Source organism: Nansenia antarctica (genome assembly GCF_963989245.1).
Source record: "Nansenia antarctica genome assembly, chromosome: 2".
Taxonomy (NCBI): Eukaryota; Metazoa; Chordata; class Actinopteri; order Argentiniformes; family Microstomatidae; genus Nansenia; species Nansenia antarctica.
The window spans coordinates 59,415,829-59,428,328 of NC_137675.1; the positions used below are offsets into that span (position 1 = coordinate 59,415,829).

Consider the following 12,500-nt stretch of genomic DNA (forward strand, 5'->3'; position numbering starts at 1 on the left):
TGCTCGACGGGCGTTCGCTGGCAGGCCAGCAGGCGGCGCCAGTGAGATGTCTCGGGGGGACCCGTGGAGAACTGGCCAATCACGATGCGGCCCACGAAGTCATTGCTGCTCTTCATGTTGTGGCCATAAACTGGTGGGTGGAGGAGAGATGAGGCAGAGAGGGCGAGGAGGGGAGGTGGGAAGTGGTAGAAGAGTAGAAGAGAAAACCAGAGAGGACAGAGAAAAGACAGGGAGAGAAGGAGAAAAGGGGGAGAGGGAGGGTTGTAAGTTAATTGCTTCCATGAAATCCTGTACAATTATGCACTGTTGAAATAGAGACAATAATACCTCATTCAAATTAGAATTTAAGAGAAACATTAAAAACACCATTGGACAAATGCAAATTAGGATATTAGCCCTAGTCTTAGTGAAATTAATTATCATATTAACTTTTAAATGGATTGATCCTGAAGGGGCTTCCATAGAGGCATGTATTGCCATCCCTTTCTCAGATTATCCCTCTCATCCCTCTCTTCACTAATCTCCACACACAAAATGGATTAGGGGTTGTGGAAGAGTTTGCTTAATTTAATCAGGTTTGTGTAATAGATTGAAGGATTCCTGGGTTATGTTGTTATGTTAATGTAAATGTTATTTATAATGCGCCCCCCCATCCAACTTTTACATCGGCCCGGGGCCGGGGAGGTTACGTGGAGCGGGTGAGGACTGGGGCCTACAGGTGGCTGCCTTTATATGTGGGATTTCTTTTTTGCTAAAGTAGCTATCCCCTCCACATTTAGGTCACAATAAATCACTGCATTGTATCATTTGGAGAAAGTTGTCCTATTGTTTACAGTACCTACAAACAGTACTCGAGTTGAAAATAAAAACGGTCAAAATCATCCCCCATCTAAAACTGCCATCCCCCCTTTCCATCCCTTATGTCATTTTATCAATGAACGTGGTATATACTGCTATTTAACATTTAGTTTTGCGCATATTGAGAAAAATACTGTGGGCGAGGGGGCACGCATACATGCAATGACATTTTTACCAAGTCACTGACCCTTAAGTCACTGACGCTGTGGGGATGCTAAAATTGTCCCCATATGATAAAATCCACCATCCCCCCTGATTTTCTTTTACAACTTGAGTACTGCCTACAGAGGATTCGGCATCTTGTTCTTCAGATTTAGAAACACCTCAGTGAGAATGTCACCTGCATTACTATCAGTGTAGTCTTGCATAGACACTTTGCAGGCACTTTGCTGAGGAGTCACTAGAGTGTTACCACTATGGCTGCCTCATGGAATATCCCATCCCACTGGATGATCAAGGCTAGGGGCGAGCAAGCGAGGGGCATGCTGTTGCTAGGCAATGGACGGCCCTCTAGTCAAGGTTTATCCCTGCCGAGGTGAGCCAAGGGCCCCTTCACCTTGGGGTCCGTTCAAGAGCCTGACGTTAGCCCACCACAGTCACATCAAGTCTACAGCTATGACTAGTGATGTCATGACAATAACAGTCTAGGAACTCAATGTGTTTACGTTTCTTTCTATAGGATATTGTTCACTCTATCTAGAGTGAGACAAAGAGATAGGGAGTCATGGCGGGAATTGGGCAGACGCGTTACTACCCAACCACACTCAGACACTAGTATATCAATATAGGCCTGGGTTCAAAATGCCAAATGTCAAATTCTTTCAAACACTTGAACTAGGCTTGATGTAGTTTCCCTGGTTCAATGAAACAGATGGAATAGTCCCAAAAGTACAAACTTCAAATCGAAATCAAACGTACCTAAACAAGTATACAACAGGTACTTGACGTACTGTGTTTGACCAAGGCCTAATTGTAATACCAGTGTTATGGTAGCGGTAATATGCAGTTAGGCCCTTTTTTGGTGTTGTTATTCATAGGATCACTGGCTGGCCAGAAAACACGTACAGCAGGTGTCCTACATCCACCACAGGTGTCTCCTATGATCCTCCCCAGGCCCAACACGTCTCCACAGCGGGGCTGACGCACATGGGTGGGTTGGAGGAAAAGACCGGCAAGAAGGGTTTGGCATGTTGGTTCAATGACATCATCAGTCTTTTTGCTTTTCTTTGCCTGTATATCTCATTCTGGCTGAACAAACGACAAAGAACTCTTTCTCTTCTCTCTCTGCTCTGCCACTCTCACTCTTTGCCCCTCATTCTCTGTATATCTATCTCTGCTTCTCTCTCTCTCTCTCTCCTTCTCTCTCTCTCTCTCTCTCTCTCTCTATCCTCTTCCCCTCTTCTCTCTCCACCCCTCTGTCCCACCCTCTTTCTCTTTCCCTCTCACTCTCTCTCTCTCTACATACAAATGTAGTATATACCGGTAATAATAATACATCAAACTTATACAATGCTTTTCTACGACCCAAAGATGCTTACAAAAAGGGATTGGTATGACAGAGGATATGCATCCCTCTACCCCCATCTCTCTCTGTCTCTCTGTCTTTCTGTCTGTCTGTCTGTCCGTCTCTCTCTCTCTCTCCATCTCTATCTGTTCCTTGTGTAGCTCTGTAACTCTGGTCTCATTCATATTTGATACATCGTGACTCACACTGGGACACAGATGAATGTACCGAATGAGGAATGTGGTCAAGGCGAATACAGAACACGGAGCACGGAACGACCTGAGAACATTTCAATCTCCAGTAACCACCTCCAGGGTATAGTGTGTGTATGTGTGTGTGTGTGTGTGTGTATGCGTGCGCGTGTGCGTGTACGTGTGCGTGTGCGTGAGTGCGTGCGTGCGCATGTGTGTGCAACAGGACAAATAAATGAATCATCAGAAACATCAGTCCATGTCTGACATGAATCATTGTCTCTCTAAGGACTCACTTCACACACAAAATCCTCTCACTCCCACTCCTGTTGCAGCGACACAATCAATAAGCAATCAGGAGGTCTAAACATTTCCCAGGTACACTTCAGACATGGGCATTGATTAGACTATAATGTGCCGATATTGATTGCATTGATTGATGGAGGACTGCTGATGTCGGATGTATCAACTACTGGTACACAGTTGTAACAAAGTTCCAAACATCAGCTTAACTTTAACGAGGACCATCCTCATCATCATCATTATCGTCATCCTCATCATCCACAGGAGGGAAACTGGTTGTTTGGCTTGGTTGATATAACCTCTGAGAGAGTGTGTGAGAGAGAGTGTCAGAGTGTGTGTGTGTGTGTGTGTGTGTGTGTGTGTGTGTGTTTGTGTGTGACATCTGGTTTCTCTCACACCCTGTCATGGACATGACACTGGGCTAAATTTAGCCTGGGCTGGACAATAAGGAGCTGACCCAGACTGAGTGGAAGAGAGGAAGCTGGTCTGATAAGAAACATATATAACACAAAGGGAGTTGTCTGGATCCACTCAGCACCACAGACTGCACACAGAGAGCGATCATTAGATGACTGTGCTGTGGAGAGAGAGAGATAGATAGAGATAGATAGATAGATAGAGAGATAGAGAGAGAGAGAGATGAGAAATGTGAATGTGACTGATTAAGAAAAAGTGAAAGATGAGATAGAAGAAGAGAGACAGAGAGTGCCTTTAACGATTTTAAAGAGAAAGAGATACACATTTTGTTTTCCATTCACCCAAATCATTATCTAACTCACTCATCCTAGACAGCCTCAAAATAGCAACCACAACATGCCAACCACAGCTAAAACCTCAACCAAGCAACACTTGACAACCCTAACATAATGCCACAGCCAGAATCATTGACATTAACATTTTAGGCATTTAGCAGTCACCTTTATCCAAAGCGACTTACAACAAGAACATTTGTCTAAGTAGGTGAATTATAAATCAGGCATCATGAGAAGAACAAATCTGTTTTACAGCATATTTAAAAAGCTAGGATCCTCACTAAATAAGACCATCACCGTTATCTTTTTCATGAGGAAGACTCCCCACCATGTTTGCCCCAAACTGTCCAGGGCCTTTCAGGCAGTGCTGGCAGGGGTGCTGGGCTCCGGCGGGGGTGCAAATAGGAACTGATGGACAAAGTTAGGCAGCTATATCGGTATACCTGTTTGCTCCATTCTACCCTGGCCGGTGGATGATGCTACCACTAAAGACATAGTCAGGGGCATAACAATGTCACTAGCATCATTCTCTTAAAACTATAGGGTGTTATACCTTTGGACCAATACATTCTTTCTGTCCTGATCGGCTTCAGAATCAGAATCAGAATCAGAACACTTTATTGACATGTAAACATGTTAGGAATTTGGTTTGGGACAGTGGAGCACGGTTTAAAGCAGGACAGGTGCAAGACAGGACAAGACCAACATCATAGTGCAAGAGTCATAAATAATATAAATATAAGAAGTGCAAATATCAAGTGTTCAAGTGTTCATGTCCAGACAGTCCAAAGCTCTCTGGGTGGGGGTGGAGAGAGGGTAGATAGATAGGGGTCAGGTCAGGGGGGGGGGGGGGTACATTTAAATTACAAGAGGAAGTGTAGCATTCTTCATAGTTTATGCTGTTGTTTCATTTCAGGAGATGGGGTAGATAGGTCAGGGTAGATGGGGTAGATAGGTCAGGGTAGATGGGGTAGATAGGTCAGGGTAGATGGGGTAGGTAGGTCAGGTAGATGGGGTAGATAGGTCAGGGTAGATGGGGTAGATAGGTCAGGGGAGATGGGGTAGGTAGGTCAGGTAGATGGGGTAGGTAGGTCAGGTAGATGGGGTAGGTAGGTCAGGTAGATGGGGTAGATAGGTCAGGGTAGATGGGGTAGATAGGTCAGGGGAGATGGTGTAGATAGGTCAGGGTAGATGGGGTAGGTAGGTCAGGGTAGATGGGGTAGGTAGGTCAGGGTAGATGGGGTAGATAGGTCAGGGGAGATGGGGGTAGATAGGTCACTGACCTCCTCAGTTTATGCTTCTGCTTGAGTATCCTTGAAAACCACAACATGGAAAACCAGTCTTAAGCCAGGATCCAGTTTTAGGTGATTCATTGGAACTTCAGACATCTTCTGTTACTCATGTAACCCATGGCGTGACAAAACCTGACACCTGCTCCACATTCTTAAAGGCAGCATTAGACATCCTCAAAATGTTGCTTCCAGGAACAATATGGTAGCCACATTCAGAAACATTTAGCTCTTTTTTTTCTTTTGCTCCAAAATGGCAACAAATTCTCAAACCCAGATTCGGACAGGTATCGCTGTAAAGTAAATACTGTTGCCATTTAAGCTAGGCTTAATAAGGACCCTAGCGAACACCCTAGCGACAGTCACCATAGCGATTCCTTTAATTGTCAGCATTGGGACATGTCACCTTTTTTCAAAGGCTGTCACTGACGTTTCCAAATGACTTTTTTTTCCCCTGTCTCTCTCACATTCTTTTTTCTTTATTATTTCTCTCTCCTTTCCTCTCCTTTCCCTCCCCTAGGGTGGCTTAAAGTGTTATGGAAATAGAGACGCTGACTTGTGGGCCCCCAATTAGTGCATAGCACAACGATGAGTCAGACAGGGTCAGTGCTGCAGGGAATGAGAGGGAGAAGGAAAGAGAGAGAGAGAGAGAGAGAGAGAGAGAGAGAGAGAGTGTGTGTTTGACATGTGTGTGGTGTGTGTATGTATGTGTTTCTTGTTTCATTTCTCTGACTCTGTTTTCTCTCTATCAGCGCAGTAAGAAAGAGATATGTCAGCCACCAGTGGCATGCTCTAAACCAGCTGGAACCACACTGGGAAGTATTTACTAGGTAGGAGGCATATGAGATTACACTATTATCTTGGGGAATGTTCATTCACACCAATTTACATTCAATCTGCCCCTCTAATTTGGACACAGAAAACTAAATTCTATTATATAATTATATAATTGACCAGCCAGATGCCACTGATGGTATTAGGGGAAAGGGAGGAAGGAAGGAGGGAGTGATGGATGGATGGGTGAACTTATCACTTGAGATTTACCTGTCCATCAGTCCCAGTCTGCATGACCTTCTGTCTATTTACTTGCCTGTATGTGTGTGTGTATGTGTGTGTGTGTGTGTGTGTGTGTGTGTGTGTGTGTATGTGTCTATCCATTCCTGTCCCACCTGTCTCCTTCACTCCACCCCCTCTCTTTCTGTCTATTTCTCTTTCTCCCTCTTTTGCTTCTCCTCCCTATGCATCTGTAGAGAAGGGATCTCTCTCTCTCTCCCTCTCTCCCTCCCTCTCTCTTTACACTCTCTCTCTCCCTCCCTCCCTCCCTCTCTCTTTACACTCTCTCTCTCCCTCCCTCTCTCTTTACACTCTCGAGTCAAAGTGGAGTCTCACCGGTGAAGACGAGGCTGACCTCGCTGATTTCCTCGTGGGGAACTCTGAAGCTGAAGGACTCGTTATAGAAGGGGTCGATGGTCCCTCTCATACACGATGTCTTCTTGGTCTTCACCAGCTTCAGCCCTGTGACCAACTGCACCTTCACAAATGGGTCTAAGAGAGGGAGGGAGGGGGAGGGAGGGGGAGGGAGGGGGGAGGGAGGGGGAGGGGGGGGAGACATTAGATATATTTTACAAAACAATTTCATTTATAATCCCCACTGAAATAAACAACCATGTAATAATAATAATGCTCTCATAGCAAACCAGGGCACTCCTGAAAATAATTATTGTGGGCAGTGAGCACTGCAATAACTACCTATCTAGGCGAATTATTCATTTAAGGCCAGAACTGGGTTCAAATACTCAAGAAAAAAGGGGAACCAAGGCACTCTTATTGTAGAAAAAAATTAAAAAGCCTTTATTAGGAGTGGCTATGCCGACGCGTTGCGGTCTTCTGACCTTCCTCAGGGCACATGGAGTACTGGTACAAACATTTCACTTATGAAGACAATGAGTGGAAGTGACAACATAATCAATGGGTGGAGGTGACTACCCTAGTGGTCAACATGGGTTCAAATACTATTTGAAATCCTTTCAAATACTTATGTGCTTGATTGTTTGCCTGGCATGATGGAACCAATGGAAAAGTCCCAAAAGTGAAGAAAAAAAAAACCTGCCCATCTGGCACTCCTGGCAGGCTCAAGAAACAGTCAAAGGAGTTGAAAGAATTTTAAATACGTTTGGTCCCAGGCCTGGTCTGGATGGGTACCTGAGCCCTGGCACATGTCTGTCTGCAGCAGCTGCTTGGCTCTAATGATGTCCACGTTGAGCCTCCCGGCGCTGGGCAGGTAGTTCAGAGACAGCAGCAGCTCCCCCAGCTCCACCTCGTTCTGGTGAGACAGCAGAGAGGTGAGGGATGGGATCAGGAATGGTCTCTATTTCTGTCTGTCTGTTTGTCAGTCAGTCAGTCAGTCAGTCAGTCAGTCAGTCAGTCTGTCTGTCTGCCTGCCTGTCTGTCTGTCTGCCTGTCTGCCTGTCTGCCTGTCTGCCTGTCTGTCTGTCTGTCTGCCTGTCTGCCTGTCTGTCTGCCTGTCTGCCTGCCTGCCTGTCTGTCTATCTGTCAGTCCGTCAGTCTGTCTGTCAGTCTGTCTGTCTGTTTCTGTCTGTCAGTTGGTCATTGGTCTGTCCCCCCCCTCTATTGTTCTTTCACTGACTAACTCAACTCCACCACAATCTGCAGAGGACAAGTCTTTATAGGCTTGAGAGATATGTAAGTATTTTTGCATATTGACAAATCTGAAACCGAAAATGACATGTATAGCAAAAATCCTGTCTCTGTTATGATCGGAGAGAGAGACACATATGTGCAGACAGACACACACGCTCACACGCGCGCACACACATACACATACACACACACACACACACACACACACACACACACACACACACAGCAAAACAGGTAGGTGGGCCAGTGTAGCAGGGAGAAAAGCTAGCGTGCCGCTTTGGACAATAACATCTGTTATGTCAATAACATCAGTTATGTCAATAACATCACTCATGTCAATAACATCAGTTATGTCAATAACATCACTCATGTCAATAACATCAGTTATGTCAATAACATCACTCATGTCAATAACATCAGTTATGTCAATAACATCACTCATGTCAGTAACATCACTCATATCAATAACATCACTCATATCAATAACATCACTCATATCAATAACATCACTCATATCAGTAACATCACTCATGTCAGTAACATCACTCATATCAGTAACATCACTCATGTCAATAACATCACTCATATCAGTAACATCACTCATATCAATAACATCACTCATATCAGTAACATCACTCATATCAATAACATCACTCATATCAGTAACATCACTCATATCAGTAACATCACTCATAACAGTAACATCACTCATATCAGTAACATCACTCATATCAATAACATCACTCATATCAGTAACATCACTCATATCAATAACATCACTCATGTCCCTCTGGGCTCAACATGGGTTCTGCTCCCTGTCATTGCTGGTTTGTCACCCTAACACAGCACTAAGGACACAAAGCTAAAGGCCAGAACAGCCACATACTGTAATACAATACACCCATGATGGAAACCACCACTACAAACTAAGGTCTGAGCCTCTGAAGACTCCATTCTCCAAGCTAAAGGCCACAACAACAGTATAACATGTTGTGTTATATTGGAGAATGTCTGAGAAATAATCCCCATTCGAGAGGCCACTGAATCAAAACAGTCAAGACAGCAATATAGTTAATAGAATCATGATGGGAAATCTCTCATACAAACTATGGTGACCACTGATGTCTCAAACATCGAGCTACATGCTACAAAAGCAGCATTGCTCAATATACAATACAATACAAACACATGGACGTCAGTATGTATAATCTACTAAGCCCATGCTGTGCTTCACCGTTGTGTGCCACCCTGTGATGTACCCTGTCCTGGTGCATGCTGACTGTAATGTAGCTCCATGTGCTTTTAACCCTGTAATGTGCATGTTGCTTGTAAGGCGTTTGTATTGTACTATGTTCGGCTTTGATGTCTGTGCCTCTATGTAATATGTGTGTTGCTTTTATGCCTGCCTAACCAGTACTTGATTTGTTGATTTTAATTGTTTTTATTTTGTTTTAGGTTTCCAAGTGCCAACTGAACATCTGGCCAGGGACTACGGACTTAAACTAGCCTTATTGGCTAACTCCGGCATATTGCATTTGTGTCTCATATGTATTTTAATATGCACTGTCCCTGTGAAATAAACAATAAACTAAACTAAAGCGGGGTACACACATAAGGAATTTTCTGCGATTTCAGCGATTTTCGGATGGCTGAAAACAACAGAAAACGCCCGGTTATCAGATGGCTCTTAACATTTTTCCTATAACAGAATCCTGGGGTGTGAGGTGTGTTAAGAGTCAATCAATTGTCAAATGTGTGTACCCCGCATAAAAGATTTTCAAAGACTCAAAAGGGTCAAAACAGTGTTATTATATGATTATATCATTTTCATGATATCCACATAATGAAAAACATAAATATAATCAGCAAGGGCTTCCAAAAGCCACAGCCTTTAGTCAAAGTATCAGACACCATTCCTCTTCTTGAGAACTGCCTTTTTTATCAGTATCAAAACATGAATATGTGTGGAATGCTTATTTTGGATGGCAGTTCCAAAATGTGAAGGTTTGTGGAAAGGAAATGTGTCTATATTTTGTATAGCAAAGCATATCTAATGTTAATAATTTCACTCCAAGTAATGTAATTATCACTATGTGCAAAGAATTGCTGAGTTTGTACTGTATGCTTACACAATTATTACAAGGCAAATACTTAATAGACAAAGGTTACATTCGACCCTCAAGGGGGGCAGAATTGCTCCCCCTTCATGGATGGATGGAAAGCACAACAGAAAGGGGGAATGGCATGCTAGAACAACGTCTTCAGGGAGCATGTTAACAAGAAAAGTAAACAATAATAATAATAAAAAAGCAAATAAAGAAATAAAAAACCGGCACGCGCTAGGTTATTAGAAGACTCATACTGGCAACAGCAGTCCAACTCTGGCTGGAAACACAGTCATGTGACCTGGACCTGAGGGTGACCAGCTGCAGCAGGCGGAACAGTGACACCATATGCTGTGTCCCAGAGCTTCCACCGCTCTCGTGACAACAGACACGCTGCTGGCACAATGCTGGCCCTCTTGTGATCAATAGAAACCACAAGACATCAAGAAGTAAACACACCGGAGGAGAGGCTCCATAACTCATGCCAATAAGTGTCAGGAAGGAAGGGAAACCCACCATTGTTAATGGATTTTAAAACAACAAAACACTATCACTGACTCAATAACACACATTTCCTCCTACCTGAGAGCTGGGCACGAGGGCCTTCCACCAGTGCCCACCTTTGACCAGGTCCACCTCGCTGAGTGGCAGCGCCACCTTTCCGATGACACAGTGGCGAGAGAACTTGTCAAAGTCCACGACGGACAGGAGCAGCGTGCGCCTCTGGGCCTCCAGGAAGGGGATGTCAAAGGTGAAGCGCTCCTCGAACACGGGGTTCTGGGTCTTCCTCTTCACCCCTGTCTGCCGGGAGTTCTTGTGGTCCGGCAGCAGGCTCATCTTCACGTAGGGGTTAGAGTGGGCCATGTCCTGGCGCGCGCCATCGCTGGTGAGCGGGGGTGGGAGGTCACGGGCCTCGATGACGCGGACGCCCAGGTGACCGTTGATGAGGTCATACCTAGGAGAAGAGAGAGAGAGGGTTTAAACAGACGACTATGCTGTAGATTTCAAGATTATTTCAGAAATGGACCTCTTTAAAGTGAACGGGACTGAAGAGGAACTAGGACCAAAACGATTGGATCAGTTGACTTCCTTACAGAAATACAGTACATCCTGGCATCGTTAATACATGTATAGATAACACATAGAGAGATCTCTGTGTGTCTTCTTTTGTGCTGAGTTCGTACTGCGTGCTGAAGTGGAGCATGCCCAGTTGGTAGCGGAGCAGGATCTCGTCGTCCGTCAGCGAGTCGACATCGTCCCCGGACGAGTCGAGGGAGTAGAGGCGGGGCTCCAGTTTACGGAAGTAGTCGTCCGGAGGTGGCTGGGGCCGGCGCAGTGGCTGGATGACCTCCTTCCTGGGGCCCATGGCCCAGAATTCAATTGGTTTCACGTCCACAAGTGGGGAGCTGGGCCTACGGGCGTCCAGACCTGAGAAGAGCCCGGGGGGGAGGAGAGGGGGAAGAGAGAAGAGAGGGGGAGGAGAGGGGTTTGGTGAGAGTTTAAGCTGTGATTTTGGGAGAGATTATGTCAAAGGTAGATATTTCATTGAGTTGGTTTGGTGGTTTAATGGTTGGGTGTCCAGGGTGACTCACTAGAGAGCTGTCGGACCAGGCTGAAGGTGGAGCGGGACATCTCCAAGCTGGAGCGCCTTCGGTTCGGAACGCTGTCCTGGGGCATCGCCATGACATCGGCCGAGGTGACCACGGAATCTGTGTCCTTCTCATTTTCACACTCGTTCACTCTGAGATAGAAAGAGACAGTGATGAGAGATCGGAGGACCATGACATTTCAGTACTTCCTACTTTCTACTACTTTCTACTAAGTCGTCAGAGGGGTCCTGCCAGTTTAGTTTCTAGTTTAGTAATGTAGTTACTTGGAGGTGATTTCTGTATAAAGAGTACAGAGCGTACTTATGAAAGCATGCAGGGGTACATTCACTCTTATTGTTTGTGATCATAAATGCTAATGTAAGAAAAGCAGTTGTGGCTATGTATGTAAATTCAGAGAACTACTTTCATAGTAAGAAGGGGTGAACTACCCCTTTAACCCGAATCAGTCCAGTAAGCTCTTAGATTTACACAGAGGCGTCAACAAAGTGAAAACACAAATAAGTTGTAACCGAGATTGCTTTAGATAAGAGAGTCAATCAAGCAAGTATATAATCATCAGGTAATTAAGAATGACAAATTGAGTCGATGAATCAGTGAAATTCAACAAAGCCGCTAACAAATGACATTTTCTACCAGTGAGCAATGACCTTCTGATGGAAAAGACACAACGTCCATGATGACACATCCTTCTATTCTGTCTCTCATCATCATTCCGCCTGCCTCTGCAATTGGCAAATCAATACACAATACACCCGGATGAATCTAATGCTTTCATTACGGCTCTGCCAAGGACATAGAGTGGGGAGGTCTCTGAAAATCAGTGCTTGAGGAAAAAATGTTGATAGGAGCGTGACGACACACACACACACACACACGCATGCACGCATGCACGCACACGCACACACACACACACACACACACACACACACACACACGCACGCACACGCATGCACGCACACATGCGCACGCACACACACACACTCACACACACACACACACACACACACACACACACACACACACACACACACACACACACACACACACACACACATAATCAAGCCCAGTCCAGCACATTAGTACATGTCCTGCCTAGGGGCAGCAAGGTCCGGGGGTAATGTTGTTTGTATCAAATCATGATTAATATTATTATTGGCCAACGCTGAGATGAATCCGCGAGAACATTGTTTTCCCTCCGCTGGTTCTCAATAATTCTGTTCAGGACTC

General features: G+C 45.0%; 1 protein-coding gene across 1 annotated transcript in view; it reads right to left on the reverse strand.

The window, feature by feature from the left end:
* Positions 1-12,500, reverse strand: part of syt17 (synaptotagmin XVII) — a gene marked incomplete at both ends in the record, with an annotated part of 21,386 nt that overhangs the window by 67 nt on the left and 8,819 nt on the right. Inside the window, 6 exons of the mRNA XM_080524023.1 lie at positions 1-130; positions 6,287-6,442; positions 7,100-7,220; positions 10,246-10,618; positions 10,848-11,091; positions 11,256-11,404. The exon at positions 1-130 is cut by the window's left edge and continues 67 nt beyond it. Coding sequence (XP_080380149.1) covers positions 1-130; positions 6,287-6,442; positions 7,100-7,220; positions 10,246-10,618; positions 10,848-11,091; positions 11,256-11,404 — 1,173 coding nt within the window. The remainder of the gene's footprint in view (positions 131-6,286; positions 6,443-7,099; positions 7,221-10,245; positions 10,619-10,847; positions 11,092-11,255; positions 11,405-12,500) is intronic.